Source organism: Gopherus flavomarginatus, chromosome 5, assembly GCF_025201925.1.
Source record: "Gopherus flavomarginatus isolate rGopFla2 chromosome 5, rGopFla2.mat.asm, whole genome shotgun sequence".
In the NCBI taxonomy this organism is placed as follows: Eukaryota; Metazoa; Chordata; order Testudines; family Testudinidae; genus Gopherus; species Gopherus flavomarginatus.
Window position 1 is genome coordinate 11,410,410 of NC_066621.1, and position 23,328 is coordinate 11,433,737.

At 44.4% G+C, this 23,328-nt stretch overlaps 2 protein-coding genes across 2 annotated transcripts; both read left to right on the forward strand.

Moving 5' to 3' along the window:
* The first annotated feature begins 2,079 nt into the window (after positions 1–2,079).
* On the forward strand, positions 2,080–16,528 carry IRF6 (interferon regulatory factor 6). The gene is made up of 9 exons (XM_050957090.1): positions 2,080–2,125; positions 6,017–6,067; positions 7,588–7,764; positions 9,095–9,299; positions 12,237–12,359; positions 14,185–14,331; positions 14,583–14,975; positions 15,463–15,581; positions 15,944–16,528. The coding sequence occupies exons 3-9, from the start codon at positions 7,591–7,593 to the stop codon at positions 16,163–16,165; spliced, it is 1,383 nt and encodes a 460-aa protein (XP_050813047.1). The 5' UTR covers positions 2,080–2,125; positions 6,017–6,067; positions 7,588–7,590; the 3' UTR covers positions 16,166–16,528.
* A 1,961-nt stretch (positions 16,529–18,489) lies between these two features.
* Positions 18,490–23,287, forward strand: C5H1orf74 (chromosome 5 C1orf74 homolog). Its single transcript, XM_050957087.1, has 2 exons — positions 18,490–20,205; positions 21,020–23,287. The coding sequence occupies exon 2, from the start codon at positions 21,150–21,152 to the stop codon at positions 21,948–21,950; it is 801 nt and encodes a 266-aa protein (XP_050813044.1). The 5' UTR covers positions 18,490–20,205; positions 21,020–21,149; the 3' UTR covers positions 21,951–23,287.
* The last annotated feature ends 41 nt before the right edge of the window (positions 23,288–23,328 follow it).

Here is a 23,328-nt window from a genome sequence, read left to right on the forward strand (position 1 = left end):
TCGAAACAGTGGGCTATATAGAAATAAGCTATCTCCTTGATCATAATTTATAAAACTAAAACAATAATTGGCTACAAGAAAATAAGTAAACATGAATTATACAGCCAAGCGACAAAACTAAATTTGGCCTAACCTGATTGGTTGACCTGTTTCAAAACACAGCGGGCAGATGAGATTAAATGTGTAGAACCTCAGGTGTGTGTGTGTGCGCGTCTTGGTCTAAGAAGTTATTCTCTTTGATTGGTCTGACCCACACCCCCTGAACCGAGGAAACCTGAACTGCACCAACTATCTGCACCTGGCCAGTGCAAAGAGCGGTTGACTAGAAGGTAATATATTCTTGGCAGGGTAAGATTTTAAAAGAAAAAGTCTGGTTGCATGCAAAATAAGGTAACGGAGTACAGAAGTCTGGGTTGCTCAAGCTGTTTTGATCTCAAGTTGTACTGACGCTGTAGTATTAAAGAATGATAGCGTTGGGATAATTTAATCTCAGATTATATTAGTGCTGCAGTATTAAAAATAGTAAAAGTTTAGAAATAGTAGAAAGTTATTAATCAATTTATAGTATCTTTGTACTTATAATTATTAAGGGTAGGAATAAAACTTGTAAGGTTAATAGTTAATAAGTAATAATAGCTTTGCATGTACTCATGCCTGTCATCAGTAAAAACTGACAATGTTAAGAACATGCTTTTATAGTAATAAATAGCTAATGCATAACATTACCTGTACTTGTGCTTGTTTGCAATATAATTTGCCATTTATATTAATCCTTATTCAATGCTGGTCTTTAATTTTTCTTTTCCTATTCTGTCTGTGTTGCATTTATAGCCATAAGTCATTAAAGGCCTAGCTTGAGGAATAATCAGTAGTTTTAATTTCTTTATATGGACACCACTTAACCTCATTACATTTGTGTTGGGTGGTGGGAAGTAGCGATCACTCAGAGCCCCATTTGGGCCCTGATGTTTGTCCCCTTCTTCCTATATTTCCACATTCAGCTTCACCAGCAGAAGCTGAGTTGGTGCAGTCTCCCAGCATTTTAAGGACTCTGTCCTCCAACCTTGCCCAGATCAGGCCTTTAGCGCAACCGTTAAAACACTAGCTGCCACCAGCACCTTTTCTCACTCTGAAATTTTAGAGAGAAAGCCTAGTGTATTCAGGCTTTTTGCTGCTCGTGAAACCCTGTTGTGTTTTCCCAGGTGTTGCTTAGGCAGAATTTGGCTCTGAAATTGTAATTTGGCTAACAATTTTGTGGATGATGCAGGAGCCAGGCTATAGTCTAGCTTTCTCTCCTTGTAGCAATGCTGGTTCCCACAGGGCTCACAGGAACAGTGGCAGCTTAATTAGGGCTTGTTTACACATATAAGCTGACTGAAAGCAAAGTAATTATACTGGAATAAAGCCACTTTTATTCCATAACAGAGTGTCCAGACAGGGCACTATATTGGCATAGCTACAGCAGAATAATTATACCACTATAATTTTCCTGGGCAGACAAGCACTTACTTCCAATGGAACAGGTATGACTCTGCAGATGGGCTACAAGCAGGCTGTTTTTATTATCACTTTACAAAAGTAAGTTCCCCCATCTCAGAAGCAGGGAAACTGAAGTGTACAGAGGGAGCGTGACTTGCCCAATCTTCCAGCAAGTCTGAGCCAGGAGTAGAATCCAAGGCCCAGATTCTTCTCCCTGGGATAAAACACACTTGAATATAGCTCCAGAGATCCTGCCACTCTGGATCCAGTCCAGCGAGAGGTGCCGTGTGGTGGGTGTGCTGCCCCTCTGCACTGCCCCCCAACACCCTGTGAAACTGTGTATCCATGGGGCATGGATACAGGAGCTGGCCCCCTAAATGCCCCCACTGCCCCTTAGCAACCCCCCCACTTCAACAGCTCTCAAAATCCCCCCAGTGCCCCCAACACCTCCACCCCCCCCCCCGCTCTCACTGCTCCCTAACTCCCCGGCTCCGCCCCATCCCGAGCGTGGCCGGGCCCCTCCCCAGCGCGGCTCCCGGGGGCGGGGCGGGCTGCGGCTGCGCCCGGCTGCACCTGGCCAGGTGAGGTAAGGGAGGAAGGGCGGAGCCGAGCCAGGAGCTGGGGCAGCGCCGGAGCCGGCTGCGCGGTGAGTGAGCGAGAGTCCGGCCGCACTCCCCTCCCCCCAGCCCCTGCCCCCGCACTCCCCGCCCCCTTCCTCCCCCAGCCCCTGCCCCCCCGCACTCCCCCCAGCCTCCCCCCGCACTCCCCGCCCCCTTCCTCCCTCCTGCCCCCCCCCCGCACGCCCTGCTCCCTCCAGCCCCTGCCCGCCCTGCCCCCCTCCCCCTCTCCCCGGCGCCCCCCACTCCCCTGACCCCCAGCCTGCCCCTTTCCACCCGTCCACGGCCCCTTCCTGTCCCCACCCCCCACGACCCCTTCCCACCCCTCCACCTCCTGCCCCTTCCCATGCCCCCCAGCCTGTCCCTTCCCACTCCTCAGCCCCACGCCCCTCAGCCTGCTCCTTCCTATCCCTCAGCCTCCTGTCCCACGGCCCCTTCCTGTCCTTCAGCCCGCCCCTTCCCACCTCTCCGCCTCCTGCCCCCCAACCTGCCCCTTCCCACCCATCCTCTGCCCCTTCCCACGCCCCTCAGCCCGCCCCTTCCCACCTCTCCGCCTCCTGCCCCCCAACCTGCCCCTTCCCACCCATCCTCTGCCCCTTCCCATGCCCCTCAGCCTGTCCCTTCCCACCTCTCCGCCTCCTGCCCCCCAACCTGCCCCTTCCCACCCATGCCCCTCAGCCTGTCCCTTCCCACCTCTCCGCCTCCTGCCCCCCAACCTGCCCCTTCCCACCCATCCTCTGCCCCTTCCCATGCCCCTCAGCCTGTCCCTTTCCACCTCCTGCCCCCCAACCTGCCCCTTTCCACCCATCCTCTGCCCCTTCCCATGCCCCCCAGCCTGTCCCTTCCCACTCCTCAGCCCCACGCCTCTCAGCCTGCTCCTTCCTATCCCTCAGCCTCCTGTCCCACGGCTCCTTCCTGTCCCTCAGCCCGCCCCTTCCCACCTCTCCGCCTCCTGCCCCCCAACCTGCCCCTTCCCACCCATCCTCTGCCCCTTCCCATGCCCCTCAGCCCGCCCCTTCCCACCTCTCCGCCTCCTGCCCCCCAACCTGCCCCTTTCCACCCATCCTCTGCCCCTTCCCATGCCCCTCAGCCTGTCCCTTTCCACCTCCTGCCCCCCAACCTGCCCCTTTCCACCCATCCTCTGCCCCTTCCTATCCCCCCTCCCTACAGCCCCCTCCTGTCCCCCAGCCTGTCCCTTCCCACAACCCTTTTGTATGCCTCAGTCTCCTGCCCCTTCCCACTCCTCAGCCCCATGCCCCCCCACCTGCCCCTTCCCACCTGCCCACAGCCCTTCCAACCCCTCAGTCTCCTGCTCCTCAGCTGGCCCCTTCCCGCTACCCCATGACTCCATCCCAGCCAGCCCCCACGCTATGGCTTACACCCACCACCGTCTGCCCTGGGGATGACCCCTATGCCTCAGGGGAAGCCCTGAGGGAAAATGGTTTAAGCTGAGCTAGGCCTTGTCCAGACTAGGAAAAGAAGGTATGTCTTTTCAACTGAGCTGGATTAACCCAGTTCAGACCCCCTGTAAGCACCAGTGCAGGCAGTTTAACATGTCTAGACTGATTCTAGCAGGTTGAATGATAGTCTTGGCAGCAGGGTTACTACATGGCTGGTAATTGACCAGCCTGGCTGTGTTATTTTTATGGTAAAATTAATCTGTATCTATGCTGGTGTTAAAAGCACAATTTTTCTTAGCCTATAAAAAGCCTTAGGTCACTTACTGCCACGTGTAGTTGACCACTCTTTCCTTAGTCTATGGGTGGGCCATGGAAAGCCTTGAGACTAGTCTACATGTAGAAATTGATCAGCGTCGTTATAAGCTGGTCAGTTTCCTGAAGTAGACAAGGCCTTAGCTATGTGGGGATTCCCACAGAGAGAGGACAATGGCCACCTCTAATCTAGTGTCTTGTCTCTGAAAACTGACCTACACTAGGAAAATGTTGTTCCATTGATGTTTGGCCACTGGCATTTTAAGCACTGTTATCCTAACCATATTTATCCATTTGGTGTTTATTAAACTAGTGGCAGCCTGCAGCCTGTCTACACTAGGCTTCACAATTTGGCTAACAGTAATGGAGCTGCACCAGTGTTGGCAATGGTAGGAAACCTCTGCCAAGTTTCCCTAGTATAGTCAAGATCTGAGTAGTGATGTCCATCCACTCAGTGGTTCAGAGAAAAAGTACAGCGCTCCAATGATGTACCTTACTGTGCTTTGCTGTCCCTTGTTGGGAAGTTTCTTCCGCTAATATGTTTGGAAAAGCTATGAAGGAGAGCAAGAGACCCTGGGGTAGGAATGACTGTACCTCAGCTAATCCAATTTACTTTCCATGATTTGCTGTCTGTGTAATTGTGATATCTCTTGGCTTAGGCCAAGGGTTGGCAACCTTTCAGAAGTGCTGTGCAGAGTCTTCATTTATTCAATCTAATTTAAGGTTTTGTGTGCCAGTAATACATTTTAACGTTTTTAGAAGGTCTCTTTCTATAAATCTATAATGTATAACTAAACTATTGTTGTATGTAAAGTAAATAAGATTTTCAAAATGTTTAAGAAGCTTAATTTAAAAGTAAATTAAAATGCAGAGCCCCCTCCCCTCTGCAGACTAGTGGCCAGGACCTAGGCAGTGTGAGTGCCACTGAAAATCAGCTTGCATGCCACTTTCGGCAGGAGTGCATAGGTTGCCTACCCCTGGCTTAGGCAATGAAAAGCAAGTCAGTTTCATTTCTGTTTAAAGGTAGTTTTCAGTTCACTGTTTGCAACACAAACCTTGCAGCTGGGGAATATAGTGAGAACTGAGGTATGTAGGTAGGACAACATCGATACAACAGGCTTCCTGGATTGGATATCAGGATGGCACAGGGTAGCCAACCCTCCAGGATTGTTCTGGAGTCCCCAGGAATTAAAGATTAATCATAATTCAAGAGTATATCATGTGATGAAACCTCCAGGAATACATCCAGGCACAACTGGCAACCCTAGGGTAGCAGCCTTTTCTACCCTTAACAGTAAGATGGGCCAAGCTACATCACTCGAGTGTGAAAACTTATGTATTGGGTGTATAAATCTTGAAATTAACTGTACTTGATATGGCTCTAGGTCTGCATCTTCACTGCAGAGTTAACTTGAGTTAGTGAGAGCAGAAGAACACTTGAGCTATATGGAGTGATTGGATTAGCAGCAGAGTTGTACTAACTCAGCAGTAACCAACCTGTACCTCCTAATGGGCTAGTCATAACTCAAGTTACAGGCACTACCACACTTGAGTTAAGGGGTTTTGTATGGATGGGACTAGAGTTAGGAGCGAACACACATGTTTAACTTTACACAATATTTTTTTTGTTATGCTGAAAATTCACTAGGAGATTCCTTTTTGTCCTTTTCACCAGTGTATTCTGCATCCATTTTAATAGTGTGTGGTAAGCCGGAGTATGAGTCTACACTGCACCCACCTGCTGTGTGCTTATGTCTCATGTGGTCACTGCTACAATTCAGTGAAAGTCTTGGAGTGTGCCACATGGTATGTTAGTGCAAGGCAGTCTGGTGTGCTGTAGTTTTACACCATGGCTGGCTGCACACCAATTTGACAAACCGTTAGTCCAAAGTAGACAGAACTTGATGACCTTATAGGGATGCAACAAAATGTATGTTTGTTACAATTTTTGGAGACAGCTCAAGATATGCTTTCCAGAGCTATAAAGGAACAGAAAGGAGCTTTTGTAGGTGGATAGCTGACTTCTTGTTGACATTCTTTTATGCTGTTGGGATATTATTTTATTAACAATGCTGTGTTAGGGCATCTGAAGTCTTGAATAGGCATCTTTTAACCTATTTCTTAAATCTAAATTAAAACAGCATTTTGCAACAGGATCTAAGTATTTTTCCCACTTGATAAATAAAACAAACTCTATTCTGGTTACAGATTAACTCTCTCTGATCACTTGTATCACGTGCCTTGGAATTGGACCTGCAGGTATTTCTACAAATACATTGATGTATTTAGTCTTACGGTAGCTTCTTTAAAGCTTTTTGCACCTATTCTGAAATCATATTTTGTGACTTTTACATTAATAATCCTCAGTAGATAGTGAGAGATTCATGTGTCTTCAACAACTATTCTTGATTAGGAAAAATATTTGTGTTGTAAGATTTATACACCCAATACATAAGTCCTTTTGAACCAAGGTTTTGTATGCTAAAAATCAGGCCAGATAAAAATAGTTATAAAGAAGAGTTTTGCGCCACTCAAAAATGCAAACTTTAAACATGTACATGTAATTTAAGCCTCTTTTCAAGTAATTTGAGCCTGAAATTTAATATACTGTAAAATTATCTGAAGAATGCTCTCTATATTCTAAATACCTTGAATTTTTTATAGACTATAAGTCTTGATTACATGCAATTTTCATGTGATTTTTTTAACTAGTTTTCACCTTGTCTAGTTGTTTACTTGATTCATTTCAAACTGGGAGTACATGTTAGATTGTTTGTTTTACTTTTCATTTGACATCTGGTTCTCATACACTGGTAAAATACTGCAATGTTTGAGTTGCAAACACAGTAGATGAGTATTTATTTAAATCTCAACAAACTTTCAGTTGATTTTTAAAAAGAGAAGGTATTTCTGTTAACAAGTTTAATAAAACTTTTTGTTCACAAAACCTGAACTTGGGAAAAAGTAAATCTTTGTTGTTCATTTCCTTTCAAAGCTCTCTTGTAACCAAACTAAAAATGTACTAGTTAGTGTAGTTTGGCATATTGAATAATGAGAGATATGAATGTCCTTCGCCAATAGCTGCAAGATTTGAACTACAGATGACTTTCATGGCTGTTTGGAATACACCATGTAGATGTGCAACTACTTTCAAATTAAATCTGTATTTGGTATCCTCCGCTACAAAACAGACTCATTTGAGACTACCCTGCAATTGCTGAATTTTTGGGCTGAGTGGGGGCATGTTTTTTATTTCAGTTGAGGAGGGAAAAGAATATTGCGATTGTGGATAATCTGATCAAGTAGTTCAAGTTTTTTTTAAACTCTAATATCTTATCTTCCACTGTTTGTTTTTAGCTTTATCTCTTGCATAATAAGCTTTGCAGCATCTAAAACAACATTCTGATTGGGTTTTATCCTTCACTTTGCTCAATTATTAACACAAATTATACACCAACTTCTAATGTAGAAGGCTTCTGCTTTTACAATGATTTAACCCAGACTGTTTTAAACTGTTTGAAAACATTAAGGCCTTTTTTTAGTGACAGATTAGTAACTGTTTTTAGTAGATTTTAAACCAGATTATATTCTAATAGCTATTACGTATTTAAAACATGCTTTCAAATAAATATAGAAGACTGGCAATTAACCATCACATATGATATTCCTAATTCAGTTTCTGTTGCTCAGCTTCAAGAAACAGTTAATTTTATTAGTGAATAAGAGACTCAGTTAATTCTTGATGCTTTTCCTACTGATTGGTTTTTGTCTTTCTATAGATAATGGCGTTACATCCACGCAGAGTTCGTTTGAAACCCTGGCTAGTAGCCCAGGTAGATAGTGGCATGTATCCAGGCCTCGTATGGCTTAATCGGGAAGCAAAGCGATTTCAGATCCCCTGGAAGCATGCAACTCGACACAGTCCTCAACATGAAGAGGAGAACACCATCTTTAAGGTGGGGGAGCAAGGGCAAAAAAAAATCCTAATTTTGTTACACTGCTTTTCCAGCTACTTTTAAGCAGTTTGAATCTTGTTTTGTTTTATTTTTTTTCCGCATGAACTGTTAAAAACAAATGCTTTGTAATGCTTTAGTCTCTTGCTACCTAATGTTTATAAGTCAGACCAGAAACTTGCAAACGACACCACGAGTCTTTGTATTTAACTTCCTACACAAACTGAACACACCTCTTTGCTACCTATAATCCTGTGAATTCCAACACATAGGCAACAACTCTAGGCTGGAGATGAAGTGTTGAGAGTTGTTTGGAATAATTATTGGATGATCTTTCTAGTAACAATTTGTAGCCAAGATTTGCCCTCTAAATGCCTCCAGTTCCTTTGACTTCAGAAGGAATGTTGCATGCATCTGAGTGCAAAATTTGGCATTTAGTTGGGGGAGAGAATTGTTAACGGTATCACTGTACTCATTCGTGTTTCTTTCAAACTACCAGCCTAATTCCATTATTGTAGAAGACTTCCTAGTTACTGCTGACTTTTAACAGATTTGTTTCCTCTAATATCTACCTTTCCTGGAAAGTGGCTGGCTTGTTCCGAATATTTAGTGGCAAACTTTCATTTAGATTAATATTTCCTCTGTGCATAATTTGATCTGAAATCAGAATATGGAATAAATTTGCAGTGAACAAATTCAAGTGCGCCTCCCTTTTCTGATATCCACTATTGTCCCGTTATAATGTCTCCCAAGGCAGTCTCATGTGGAATCACAGGATTTGTCTGCAATGTGTGGCTGGATGCTACTGTTACACAAATTCTGCCTGTGTAACGGTAGCATCCAGCCACGTGCTGCAGATAAGTTACTAAGGCAGAGTTTAGGGTTGTTTAAAAGAAAACTAGTATCTTGGCTAGTGCATTTTCCCCCTATTTAAACCAGCTTGTTCTAACCCAACAAACTATGGCCCAAATTTTCAAGAGTGAGTAGTGATTTTTGGGTGTCCAACCTGAGAGATCTAGAAGGGACCTGATTTTTGAGAAAGTGCTGATGTTCAACATTGTGTAAATCAGGCTTCATTAAGGTATCTCAAGTTGGACACCCAAAATCACTAGTCACTCATAAAAATTTGAGCCTTTTTTATGTTAGGAGAGAAAGATAATGTGCAGGGAAACAAAGGTACTTTAATTGTTAGCTGCTCTAAGAAGTATTGTAGCTTAGAAGATTTCTTGTAAACGACGACAATTTTTTATAATGTATTTATTTGGAAACCTGACACAATTAAAAATCGGCATAACAACAGGACTCAGATGAACACTGTGTACTTTGCCCCCAGGCATGGGCTGTGGAAACAGGGAAGTACCAAGAAGGAGTTGACGATCCAGACCCTGCAAAGTGGAAAGCACAGCTCCGATGTGCTCTTAACAAAAGCCGAGAGTTCAACCTGATGTATGATGGCACGAAAGAAGTGCCCATGAATCCCGTTAAAATTTATGAAGTGTGTGATATCCCGCAGTCCCAAGGATCAATCATTAACCCAGGTGAGGAAAAGGGTGACACAGTGCAAGTTACTAAGCAGGCATCAGTCCAATACAAGGGCCTTGTTCCCCTGATATATTAACTCTTCAGCTACCTCTGCAAACAAAGTTGCAAGCATTGCTGACAGGTTGGGGGGGGAAGGGGGTCCATGATGACTAATTAAACTAAAGGATTTAGACCCACATTCATCCCCCTTTGCTGAAATTGATGGAGTTATACTGGAGTGAGCTTAGCTCTTTACATAGGAACATAAGAATGGCCATATTGGGTCAGACCACTGGTCCATTTAGCCCAGTATACTGTCTTATGACAGTGGCTGCTGCCAGATACTTCAGAGTGAATAGACAGAACAGGGCAATAATTGAGTAATCCATCCTCTATTATCCAGTCCCAGCTTCTGGCCGTCAGAGGTTTAGGGACACCCAGAGCATATGTTTGAGTCTCTGACCATCTTGGCTAATAGCCATTTATAGACCTCTCCTCCATGAACTTAACGAATTCTTTTTTGAACCCAGTTATATTTTTGGCCTTCACAACCTCCCTGGCAACAAGTTCCCTAGGCTGACTGCATGTTGTATAAAGAAGTATTTCCTTATATTAGTTTTTAAACCTCCTATTAATTTCCTTGGGTGACTTCTGGTTCTTGTGTTATGTGAAGGTGTAAATAACATTTCCTTATTCACTTTTAGGACACCATTCAGGATTTTATAGACTACTATCATATCTCCTCTTAGTTGTCTCTTTTCTAAGATGAAATGTCCAAGTCTTTTCAATTTCTCCTCATATGAAAGTTGTTCCATACCCCTAGTTGTTTTTGTTGCCCGTCTCTGTATTTTTCCCAGTTCTAATATATCTTTATTGAGATGGTGTGACCAGAGCTGTACGCAGTATTCAAGGTGTAGGCCTTTATTTCCTAGTATATTAAATATTGCACAGTCCGGGGTGGTTATGCTTCTCAGTCTGCATCTTACCTCGTTAACATAAATTATTTTAAACATGATTTTAATGCATATTATTTATAACTCTTCTCAGGGTTGTGCACGGGGGGGCCAAGCAGGGGTATCCCCACCCTCCCATAACCAATGGGGCTGGGAGTAGGGTGACCAGATCACCCAGGTCAAATATCGGGACATGGGGGGGCAGGGCAGGGGCAGAGGGGAAAAGAAATGGTGGCAGAGCAAAAAAAAAAAAAAAAAAAAGAAAAGAAAAATCCCTCACCCCCGATTCCTTCTCCCTCTGCAAGTGCTGAAGGGAGGCCTGGGAGACTCAAGGGAGCGCGGGGCCAGGGTGAGTGAGAGTCCGGCCTGGCCCCGAGCAGGCAGGACTCGGGCGCGGTACCTAGAGGGAGAGTAGGGGGTGGCTTGCAGGGCTAGGCAGTGACTGTTCTCCCCACCTGGGCAGCAGGACTCAGGAGCAGCCGCTGCTGCAGCTCCCACTGCCGTGTGGGGAGGAAGCGACCGCTGGCCATGCTCGGCGGCTGCGGCTCTGGCGCCCACGAACCACCCGGGCCTGTTGCAGGGACCCAGCAGCACGCATGCTGCGCCCAGCCCCTGGCCAGTCGCGTCTGGGCTGGCTGCCCAGCTGGTGCAATCCAATGGGTGACCCCGGAGTGAGGGCAGCAGGCCCCAGCCCCCACATCCCACTCGGGTCCCGTTGGGGAACAAATGGGGCTGGGCTGCAGATGCCTCCGCTGCGGGATTGCACCAGCTGGGCAGCCAGCCCAGATGTGACTGGCCAGGAGCTGAGTGCAGCGTGCGCGCTGTTGGGTCCCCACAGCAGGCCTGGGCTCGGGGGGTTCGGTCCCTGGCGCCAAAGCTGCAGCCGCCGAGCACCACATGCTTGGCCACTTCCTCCCCCCATGGCAGTGGGAGCTGCAGCAGCGGCTGCTCCCGAGTCCTGCTGCCCAGGTGGGGAGAACAGCCGCCACCTGGCCCTGCGGGCCACCCCCCTACTCTCCCTCCAGGTACCGTGCCCGAGTCCCACCTGCTCGGGGCCAGGACGGACTCTCACTTACCCCGGCCCCACGCTCCCCTGCGTCTCGTAGGCATGGCGTGCTTGGCAAGAGGTGGGGATTTGGGGAGGGAGCCAATGGAGGAAGGAGGGGTTGGGGGAGGGCGCGATCTCTTCCGGGCTCCGGAGCCTTTGCTTGTTTGTCCAGTGTCCCGACCTAACATTGGTCGAGATTTGGGACAAATAAGCAAATATCGGGACAGTCCCGATGAAATTGGGACATCTGGTCACCCTAGCTGGGAGGGGCAGGGGCAGGGTGAGCTCCTCCAGTCACTCGGGGTGTGTGTGTGTCAGTGTCAGAGCTCCTTGGGCTGCTGGGGGGTGGGGTGGCAGGAGTGGCCACAGATAACAGAAGGTGCCCTTCCAAAAACCTCAGTTATTTTATTTCTGCACGTGCCCCGACTCTTCTGATGTTGGTAAAGCATGCAAGTTAACATCTGATACTCCACAAAACTAGTTTCTAATTTACAGTATTTACCAGTAAGTGCACTACAGTGAAGGATTGTTCTAAGATTTCTGGGGGGGGGCGGGGGTGTGAGGCGAATGCTGTGAGCGATACCCTTTTTGCCAGTGAAAAATGTCACAATCTGGAAGTAAAAGGGAATTGGTCAGGGCCTGACAAATAGCTGCTATCTTCACTGTGTGCTGCTGACCTTTGAAACCGTTCAAGGTAAATGGGCTAAAATTGAAAAGAGAAACTAAACTCACATTGGGCAAAATTCGAACACTTCTATGGAATTTGACCAGTAATTAATTTTGCCCAGTTTCTTCATACTAAGCTTTGACTTAAGTTTGTAACTGAGATCGATCTCTTTGTTGCTCAACGAGTGCATCTGTTGGCCCCCTACTGATGTTCTATGTCTCTTGTTCTCAGTTGTTAATGAAGTTCGGTATTGCTTGCTAACCCCATATTGTCTGGTTATGTACAGGCTCCACTGGCTCTGCTCCATGGGATGAGAAAGATAATGACCTTGATGAGGAGGAGGAAGAGGAACTGAATCCATCTCAGCATGTTCCCATACAGGATACCTTTCCATTTCTTAATATCAATGGTTAGTAGAATAAGATATTATGTGTCAGTGAAGCGATGGACTTGTAAACCAATGTATGTAATCAGCATTTTAATTTAGTTGTCTGTTTGTTAATCAATACTATGATAGAGGGCAGTATGGCCTAGTACATAAAGTACTGGACTGGGGCTTGAAAAAACTGGGTTCTGTTCCTGGGTGACCATGGGCAAACGACTTTACCTCTATCTGTAAAACAGGGATGATGATCCTGATCTCTTTTGTAAAGCACTCTAAGATCTGTGGATCGAAAGCACTACATAAGAGCTAGGTGGTATTATTATTAAAGAAAACTTGTAACTCTATCAGAAAATGAGAGGGAGTGCTTAAAAATAGACTTCTGAAAGTTTTTTCTTCTCAGACCAACTTATCCTTCGCTTCTTGCCTCGTAAAGAAATCTGTTAACACACCAATATTATATCCCACATTCACAAATCTGTTCTTTCACTACTTCAGTTTACATCTATACCAACTTGATTCCTCTAATAAAGCTTTTTAAAAAGAAAACTGCTGCACGCTAAAAAGCAAAAGGATGCTCTATTCTATATGTCAAATCAAAATATCCTGTAATAATGGATAGTCTGTGATTTCTTAAATAGCTGCTGTTATATTTTTATGCAGCTAGGTTCAGGTTTGGCAGATTTTAATTGTAATGTTGTCTCAGAACTTAAATGCACTTTTTTATTAGGTTTCCGAAGGGTCAGAACTGATGTCTAAAATTTTCTAGACAGTCTGGTTAGACAAGATGCAGTGAAGCTGTCCCTTTCCCATTCTCTAAATCTTTGACCTGAGCTGTTTTTATGAAGGGTTGCTAGTTCTTAATTAAACTAAAGACATTCCTTGTGTTAGAAACTGCTCCAGTAAATACAATAATACTAGTACTTAGCTGTCATAATAGTACTCCTAGAGAGTGACTGAAGTTTACCATCTTATAGCTATTTGAACCTATTTGCGTTGAGATTGTTTAGTCCATTTCTCAGTTAGTGTGGTTGTTGTATGTTGCCTATCCACTGATACTCTTTGGCCATCTCAGACCATTGCAGTCTGACATTGTCTGGATACTGAACTCCCTTCCAGTCTAGGAAGATGTTTACCAGTATGCTTCCACCTGACCTGAAGCAGTGTTGGGGGAGAAGTGGTGTAAGAAAAATCATTGTTCATGTGTTACCAGCTCTCTGATTAGAGGGTGGAAGACCAAACAACTGCACTAGTTTTGCCTTAGAGCAACTTCTGCACTTAACTGAATAATTTGGGAACAAGGGAATGAGAGCAGATGTTCCTATTCATGCCTCTGTCCCTCTATATTTGACACTATGGAAAGCTAATGATAGCACTTTGTCAATTCTGCGGCACAGTTCTGTCTAGATAAATTAGTCATGTTAATAAAAATGCAGTCATTACTGGACCAAATAAATGTTTAGTTTTTTTAACTATTTATTTATTTACTTAGGAAGATAGCAAGGATTTGTAAACTTGTTACGTAAATATTAGAACAAAATACTCATTAAAACAGCTAGCTTTTGTTTAAAGGCGTTATACAGGAATATAGTAATAAGATCTTTCTATTAACAATGTGCTACCATATTAGAGAGTGAGTATCATTATAACACCTATAATATGTTTCTAATAACTTTATTAAATAGAGTGAAATCTCTGCATGAGTTTTTAACAGACCAGGCATGTCTGTCAAATGCTAATAAAAAAAAATGGGTCAGCCGTGCTAATTTTTTGCAGATGAATGTAATTTGTCAAAGTTTTTTAGTTTTTTAAAATATACTTGTTCTCAAACTTACTTGATTCTTCTGTATAGATTCCCCAATGGGGCCAGCCAGTGTGGAAAACTGCAGCCCTGAAGCAGTGTGGCCAAAGAATGAACCTCTAGATATGGAGATGCCTCCATCTGCTCTGCAGCATGATTTCTTCAGCTCTCCTGAGCTCTGGATTAGCTCTCTTCCTAGTAAGTGTATCTGTGGATTTCTAGTGCATCTGTCACTGTGGCTAAAATAGTCTGATTTACTTTAGTGTTACTGCATTTTGACCTCTTACACTTCTGCACACAGATAACTGTACATATTTAAAATATACTTCATCAGGTCTAATTTATATTGTAATGTTCTTCCTGCAGATAACTTCTACCCTGTCTTATCTGGTGCATGGCAAGGTCTTTGCTTAACTGGAACAAAGTCATTCTAACAATTTATCTCTTAGTGACAGATCTAGAAATCAAGTTTGAGTATCGAGGAAAAGAGATTGGGCAGACGACGACTGTAAGCAACCCCCAGGGATGTAGACTCTTCTATGGAGAACTGGGCCCTATGCCAGACCAAGAAGAGCTGTTTGGACCTATTAGTTTGGAGCAAGTAAAATTTCCAGGAACAGACCAAATCACCAACGAAAAGCAGAAGATCTTCACAAGTCGGCTACTAGATGTTATGGACAGGGGACTGATTCTGGAGGTCAGTGGCCATGCCATCTATGCCATTCGGCTCTGCCAGTGCAAGGTGTACTGGTCTGGACCATGTGCTCCTTCATCCATCGCACCAAACTTGATTGAGAGACAAAAGAAAGTCAAACTCTTCTGTCTGGAAACATTTTTAAGTGGTAAGTAACTTGAAATAGGCAATAATGCTGAGAACTGGCCTTTCAGCTAACAGTGCTATTCCAGCTTAGGCTGGAATAGCCAGCCTGGGGTCAGTCTTGATAGTCTTACTCCTCATTTCAGTGCCCCCTGAAGTAAATGGGAGTCTTTCCACGGACTTCAATGAGCTTTGGATAAGGCCTAGGGTAAGAAGGGAAAAGTGAACAGATATTGTCTTCTGCTAAACAACTAACTGCTTATTTTATTCATTGAGCAGCATTGGTGGCTAGTGTAATTCCTGGAGAACCTTTTATCCAGGAGAGCAAAAAAGCTCTTGAGATGCGAGAGAAGTGATGCTGGAAGGGTAAACGTTTTTCGCTGGAATAAAAGTGGAGATTCTGAACAGGATGCTTTGTAGTAAGCACTCATATTCAGATGGTGGAGCAGGATACTGTACCACCACCAGAAACATAACGCCCCCTTTGACATTCACACTGCTTCTTTCCTTAGAGCTGATTGCCCATCAGAAAGGACAGGTAGAAAAACAGCCACCTTATGAGATCTACTTCTGTTTTGGAGAAGAATGGCCTGATGGAAAACCCAGGGAGAGAAAGCTGATAGTGGTTCAGGTAAGGGAGCTATGGCTCTGCCAAACAAGCATCTGTTAAAACAAGTGGATGAATCAAGTACCGATTTCCTTAATACATTTTCTCCATATCAGCATATGTGACAGTGTACAACTTCTTCATGAGATAAGAAACCAGAACTGCAAGCTGGAGGATTCTTTTGGCTTTTAAATCAAAGTAAAATGGAATCCACTTACAGTGAAGTGGAATGTTTCTGCAGCTCAGGTGATAATGAAACTGTTCTATGGATAAAGAGTCTACCACTACAGAAGTGTCTTGGCATACCTGAGTGTATTGGAACCTTACTCTGTCACTTTTAGGTTATCATCCTCATTAGGCTAAAATAACTGCTTTCTTTTAAACAGGTAATTCCAGTGGTAGCTCGGATGATTTATGAAATGTTTTCTGGTGACTTCACACGTTCCTTTGACAGCGGCAGCGTGCGGCTTCAGATCTCCACACCTGACATTAAAGACAACATTGTTGCCCACCTGAAACAGCTGTACCGCCTCCTGCAGAATCACCAAGAGGGCTGGCCAATGCAGGCACCAACTATGCATATTGCTCAGCCACTCCCAGCACAATGATGTATTTTCAAGTCTCTGACTTAACTCTGCTCTACTCTCTGGTTTCTTATATGTACATAGAAAAGGATATTTTTAAATGGTGCCTTACCCCTATATAAATAAAACCTGTGTAAATCCTATATACAGATGGTCAAATTTCAACAGTATATGAAATTCACTTTTTTGAGAGAATAAAATGAAAGGCTTTGAAGCAGTACCTTTAGTTACACTACACTTTTGATCTCAGGCTAGTTTGCTTAAGCAATCTATGTATAAATCACAGGTTTTAACATCTTAAATATTTTTAAATAGCTAATGCTTGCAGCCTTGTGTATAAAATAGTTGATCAATGTAAAAAAACAGTTTTTTAATTATCAACTGTCAATGTGCTTTTTATTCTCTATTAAAATTGCTTTGAGAAATAATGGACCAAGATTAAAATAGTTACTTTGAATTTTCTGGAGCAGCAAATGACTGTCTGGTGCTTCATCTACAGTCATGCATTATATATTGATACATGCAGGGGGCTGGACTTGATGACTTCTCAAGGTCTCTTCTTAGCCCTACATTTCTGATTCTGTGATTTCACTTCAGAGAATGCTACCATGCAGGTCCTGGACTTCAATATCTTATCTAACAGCCTAAATTTGGCCTCCAGGACCTCTCTTCTCCCTTTCCCTGTGTCATCACAAACCCAAATACCTATATTTCTGTATAAACTGCCTCATGCATAAATAGGAGAAAAGAGGCTAATAGGTGTAACTTTTCTTCATTATTCAGTTGCCTATTTCACTTCCTGACTATAGTTGTGCTGCTCTCAAGTACTCCTGGATCTCCCTTTAGTGAAGTGTCTTAGGTGAGTGTTCTGCATGCTAAAGCATTGCATTATGCATCTGATTCTCTGAGAAACACTTAGGAACCATATTCTTGAATGTCAGTATATGATGTAATCATGGGATTTGTGTGAGGGAAATGCACTTAGGGCATGTGGCAGTGCTAATGTTCCCATAAAGGCTAGACGTGAGCCCTCAGCTCCATTTTCTAGTAACAAGTGCTACTCAGTTGCATGAATACAGCATTGACAAACCAGAAAAACTGAAAGTAAAATTGTTCTTCTGCCTAGATTTTAACTTAGTAAAGCTGAATTTTAAAAGGCGAGAAAATAGGAAAGAAGAAATCATACCTTTTGTAAAGCTAAAAAGTAATCATTTTCATTTAATGTACAATGTATGTTTTTGTATACGTGCATCTCCCAGGAGGTAAATATGATGAGATTGTTATATTGCACTGTTTAACAAAGGACAGGTGCCATGCTTTCTATCCATCAGTGTATTTTATGTCTGCCCTTTTAAACATGTTCAATTCACCTTTTCCCCTTTAAAGCAGAGAATGATGGTAAGATGCTGCATGGGGGCACTGAAGAGAAGGGTGCTTTAGTGATTATGAAGTCCATGAAATTTAACCGTAACTGATGTTTCACAGAGATTGTGTTACCCAAAATCTAAGGCATTAAGTTACCTAATGCAAACTGATAATCGGATAAGAATGGAAAGATAACGCAAGTTTGTTTTGCTATTAGAAAATAGCTTTTGGGACAGGCAGTTCCCTACAGTTTCATGCTATCTTGCTTATGCATGCATTTGCGGAGGTTTAAAAGTTAATTGAGATATTGCATATTAAACTAACAGGCTTCCCTTGCTAGGAGATGTGGAAAGAAACTGCTAAATCAAAAGGACCCACTTAAATAGAACTTAGCCTTTTTCCTTATTTAGTTAACAGAGATAAGCAGAACACTTATTTGGATTTGTAAAGCAAGAGATGCATTTGTCAGTTGACTTTAAAAATAGACTAACCATATAACCATGCTGCAAAAAAATAAGATTCTACTTTCCCTATACCTAGCAAAAAGGGCGCATAGCGTAGCACCTTCTATCCGGAAGCAAAGGATAACACATTTACATAAACCTTTATTGAGAGATTTATAACATCCCTGCTGTACCATACTCATGGGTGAATGAGTACCTGTTTACTGCTGAGTCAACCTCTAAGTCTACTAAAACTTATTGCAGGAAGTACTTTCCTTCTGATTTACTGTAACCCAAGAAAACTGATGTAGTTAAGCACCATAAAAACCGTGGGATGCTTCCAGAATACACAACACCTACAGGCAAAACAGCAGTATATCTATTAATGTACAAACTGGCATTTCAAAGTACATTGAGCATGACTTCACTAAATGTGCCATAAGAAATAGATGGGCAAACCCCATCTGGGAAAATCATGAACCAATCCCATGGTAGATCCAAATACTTTGAGGTTTGGAAATGCATTTAAATTTTCTTCTTGATTTTAGTTGCCTCTGTGCTTTTTGTTTACAAAATAATACTGTGTTGGGTACGTTTACAAGGGTTTAGCTTTTAGGTTACCTATTGTATCTAAGCTCCCACCTTAAGCTGTTGACAGGTCTTCGGGGTTTTTAGAACAGGAACTCTGGATAAAAATCTGAATTGCTACCTGTTTTGAGGTTTACCTACCCTCATAACCATGTGCTATAGTAAATCTTCTGTCATCCTGAAAATGGGATGTATAAGAAAGGGAACTCAGCTGCCTTTAGATCAGCTGGTGTGGAGGTACAGTTTGCCTTCCAGTTTACAGGATCGCAGGCTACCAGAGGGGAAAGTGGGGTGATGTGATATGAATTAACCTTTTTAAAAGCCAGCTACAGTGGTTTAGCTACAGTAGTGCTAGTCATGCCAGGGTCCAAAAGTTATGGGGCTTATGCAGCAGAGGGTGCCTAGAGTGGTAGATTTTGGGATCACCTGTGCTTGCCCCAAAGGGTGGCAGGGGCAGATGAGGCTGGTGGGGCTGCCCAGGGACCAGGGTAGGCTGCCACCCAGGTATCTGAGGAAGTCCTCTCACCCCTATCTCCTGGGTAAGATTGTTGCTGTGGTCAGGCTCTTAGCAGCCTGGGGCTTGTCTGAGTGGCACTGTCAGGTTTTCAGTCCCTGGAACAGCCCCTGCCCTGGACTCTCACTGCTGCCACCACAGCAGCAAGGAGCTCATCTGGAAAGAGGCAGGAGGTGTGAAGGTTGCTGAGGGCCAGGTTGGGGGTGGGTCAGCTGAGATGGGCTGGGGCCCCAAACCTATTCTTGCACCAGGCTCACTGAGGCTTTGTTATGTCCTGGACCTGCTAGAGGGGAAGGTTGGGTAGCAATATGCCCCCTCTTGCTAAAGGGGTGTATCAGGATGGACCTCTGAGCTGCTGAGTGGGTGAACCTCCCAAGAGCCTGGAGCAGGTGCTGTCTGCATGTTATTTCTGTGGAACTTATCCCTGTAGTAGGGTGGGAGGCAGCAATTTAATGCTGAAAATGGGCTTCTCTGACCTACTGGGAAATACCTAGCAGGAGAGGGGGCAAGCCAGGCCCAGAGGTGAGGTTTGTGGAACCCTCTTGACTTGCCAAATAGGATAGTCTAGCTGTCTCTCTGTGACACTCTAGTTGATGCTTCTACCTAGACAATCTTTCACCTGAAAAATTTCACTACAAGGTGTTTGGACACTAGGTTTGCGTGGTCCTTTGGCCGCTGCTGGTTCAGTGCTTGGCTTTTGTCTCTGAAATGGGCACTGAATATGATTCTGATGCGATGCAATGCAACCCTTGTTAGCGGAGCAGCCAGAAGAGGATTCTGCAAATGCAATATGGAAAGGTGTTTTTACTTGTGTTCTAAATGTGGCGTTTCACTTGCATCTGCACACAGTCCCCAGGAGCAAAGGTGTAGCTGTATCTGCAATATTTGGAAACCTCCCGGTCCTGTAGCCTGCTCTGGGGCTAGCTTAGCTATCTCCAAGGGGTGCAGCTTGCAGGAGTGGCCATGGAGCTTCCGTGTGCAGCCGCAACACAGCCTGTCTCTTTAAGTGCAGACAGCAGGCGGGACTCGCCCGGCCACTGTTGTGTCAGGTGATGAGGGAGCAGCAAGTGAGGGGAAGCGGAAGCCTGAGGTCTTAGTCGGCTCCTATGTCCTGCCCTTCGCTTCCTGCAGTGGAGAAAGGAAAGCACCAGCCGGTCAGTGAACAAGGGAGCCTGGGCTCGGCTGGGGTCCTACAGCAGGATTGCACGCTCCTCCTCTGCCCCATACGCAAGCCGATGCACACACGGTGGGGCGTATCTGCGTGGACGGGCCCACTTGAGAAACTGATCAACACAATGCTGTTCTCATCAGGCATTTCCTCCCCCCTTGTGCACACAGACAGTGCACAGCTCTGAACTGGAGGGACCTCTGGGGAAGAGGGTTTGTGTGCAAACTGTTGCTAAGAATAGTCTACTTTGAAATACTGGTGCTAAATGCTCTGCAGTGTGGTGATCCCAGTGAAAAACCGTCTTTCATTTCATTTCCTCTCCTATATTCTTTGTTTCAGCTGGGAACCAGGAGGAGAGCCTGGCCAGCTGGCTTTCTGCCACCACCAGCAAGGGCTTTGCAGATCGTGGACCACAGTTTAGGGACCTCCAATTTTAGGGGCCTGTATATTATCCGTGTTGTCCTACACTTTGTGCTATTATTCAATCTGTTCTCTTCAGTCTTTAAAACCCCAAATCCTGGAGTGGACTCTGTAAATTGCTTCTAGAGCTTGAAGGGATGGGATGACATTCCAGAGAATCTTTGTTATAATGTAGGTAGACATAATTTATTTTGTCCCTGCCTTGTGCAGGATAAATGGGGATTTAATGGATGTTTGTGCACCCAAGGGTGAAAATGTGAGAATTTTGGGATATATTTGCTTTTGCAGGAATTAAAGCCGGGGGAGGGCAGGGAATCTTAACTTTCAGAAGCTCACAAATACATTGGATCCCTTTTAAATGCTAATAATGTTTATTTCAGTATCTTTCAGGAAGTGATTTAGGGCAGCAGAAGCCTAAAGAAAAGTTGATTGTGGAGGTATAGAGAACAGTGATTCAAGATTTCACTCTGGATCAGCCAGTTCCAGAATAATCCTGAAACTAGGGAGCAGATGGCAACACTGTCCCCTCAGTTGCTAACTGCGGCAGCTCAGCAGAACCTTAGACCAGGAAGGAAGAAGAGTTTATCTCCAGCTGCCTCCTTGCACCTGGCTGGGGAGATCTTAGCTGTAGCTTCTGGATTGAAACCCGCTCTCCTGTACGATTACAATTCAGTTGGAGTAGACAAAATCGAGAACTACCTTCTGCAGATCCAGGGCATTGGCCTGACAAAGCATCGGCTGCACCTTCTAAATATAGCAGACAATGTTCTGATACTCAACCTGGAGAAGACGGCACTGTGGCTGGAAATGCTGTTATTCACAAACAAAGTGCCCTTCATTGATGTTTCAGCGTCTAGGACATGTCCTGGCCATTGTGAGCCAGAGTATGTGGAATCTATAAAAGGCCACATTGCTGAAATACTGGCTCATGTTAAAACACTGCCAAATATCACATCCCAGCCGGTCACTACCAGTGAGATCTTCTCTTCCGATTGGAATCTATGCACCATCTTTGGTGTTCTCCTGGGCTACCCAGCTTCCTATACTTTCACTACCAACCAGGGGTTTGACAACTGTTTGTCTCTGACCCCACTGAGAGTTTTTACTGTCCAGGCCTCTTGCTGTAGGATAAGTAAAGAACTCAGAGTCCGAATTTATTCCTTTAGTGTCCCAGAGAACCTGTATCTTGCCATGAAGGAGGCCTTGGATGCATGGAGTGGAAATCTGAAGGATGTATTTAGTGTGCAGAATGACTTTGCAAACCTCTGTATCTCAACGGAGGTGGTTTCTCTAGCCGCTGTTGCTTTGTAAATCTAGTTTCTTCATTTCTTTTCATCACAGGCTTGGGGGGTGCCAAGCATGAAATCTAGCGGGACACTTAACACTGCCCTATGGACAAAGGTTCCCCCAAGAATATCTTGAAACCACAGCTCTCCCCCACACCTGGAATTTAGGGCCCAGAGTACTGGATGTGAAGGGTGAGCATATTAGATGCTGAACCTGTATTTGCCCTGTCACTGATATATTGAACACTTGCTTTTCCTGGAAGTGCACTTTGTGGATTCAGGCACCCACAGCTGGGTTGCAGGCAGTTCATGGATGGATCCCAGTTGTAGGGTGTTCAACTTCTAGGGTTTGTCTACACTTACAACACTGCTGTAGTGCTTAGTGAAGATGTGACCTATGCCGATGGGAGAGCTGCGCCCTTCAGCCTAGGTACTGCACCTTCCTGAGAGGCGGTAGCTATGGTGACGGGAGAAGTTGTTCGACATAGCACTGTCTACACCAGGAGTTCAGTCAATATAGCTGTGTTGCTCAGGGGTGGGGATTTTCCACTACCCTGAGTGATGTAGTTATACCAACATCAGTTCATAGTGCGGACCAGGGCCTAGTAACCTCACTCAAATGGCACAATTGAACTCCACCTCATTTTGTCTTCCAAATAGAACTGTGGTAATTCAATTCCATTCCCTGCCCTACCACATCAACAGGTGCTCCTAATGGCGGTTTGATTAGAAGAATGACCATAGTGACAGGAGTCAAGAAGCCATGAGTTCTAATCTCATTTTTTCCTCTGGGTCCATTGGGGCAAGTGATTTCTCCCCATATGTGCCTCAGTTTCCCCAGCTGTAAAATGGGGATATTTACCTCTCAGAAACAATCTGAGGATTAAAAAGGGGTCCATATTTGTACCGTGCTTTGAACATGTAAAATTTTATAAATATTGTTACTAATTGCCTATGTTATCTAGTGTAACCCATCTACCATAGACTGCTTGTGCTCACAGCACAGATGTGTGCGTTAAAGATACGTGCTGTTGTCAAAGCAACAGAACTCAGCTATAAAAGGAATTTCAGTAAGTACCCAGCATTGACTTGGATTAACATGGTATTGACATTTCACAATTTTTCTCCCTACGCTTAATTAAAAAAAAAAAAATTAGCAACCTGTAGTGCTTTGTATGGATTGGAGGGTGGCGGGGAGGGGAGAGGATGAGGCTACAATGAACAACTAGGAGTTGATGAGGAGCTGGACAAGAGCTGAGACAGTCTAGACGGACAGAAAAGGCAGGGAGGGTGCAAGGTTTTGTGTCTCCTACTAAGTTCTTTCCTCCCGCAGTGGGAGATTTTAAGTGACTGATACTGTGCAATAAAACATATGGCTGCTGCAGCACAGAAACTGAACCTTT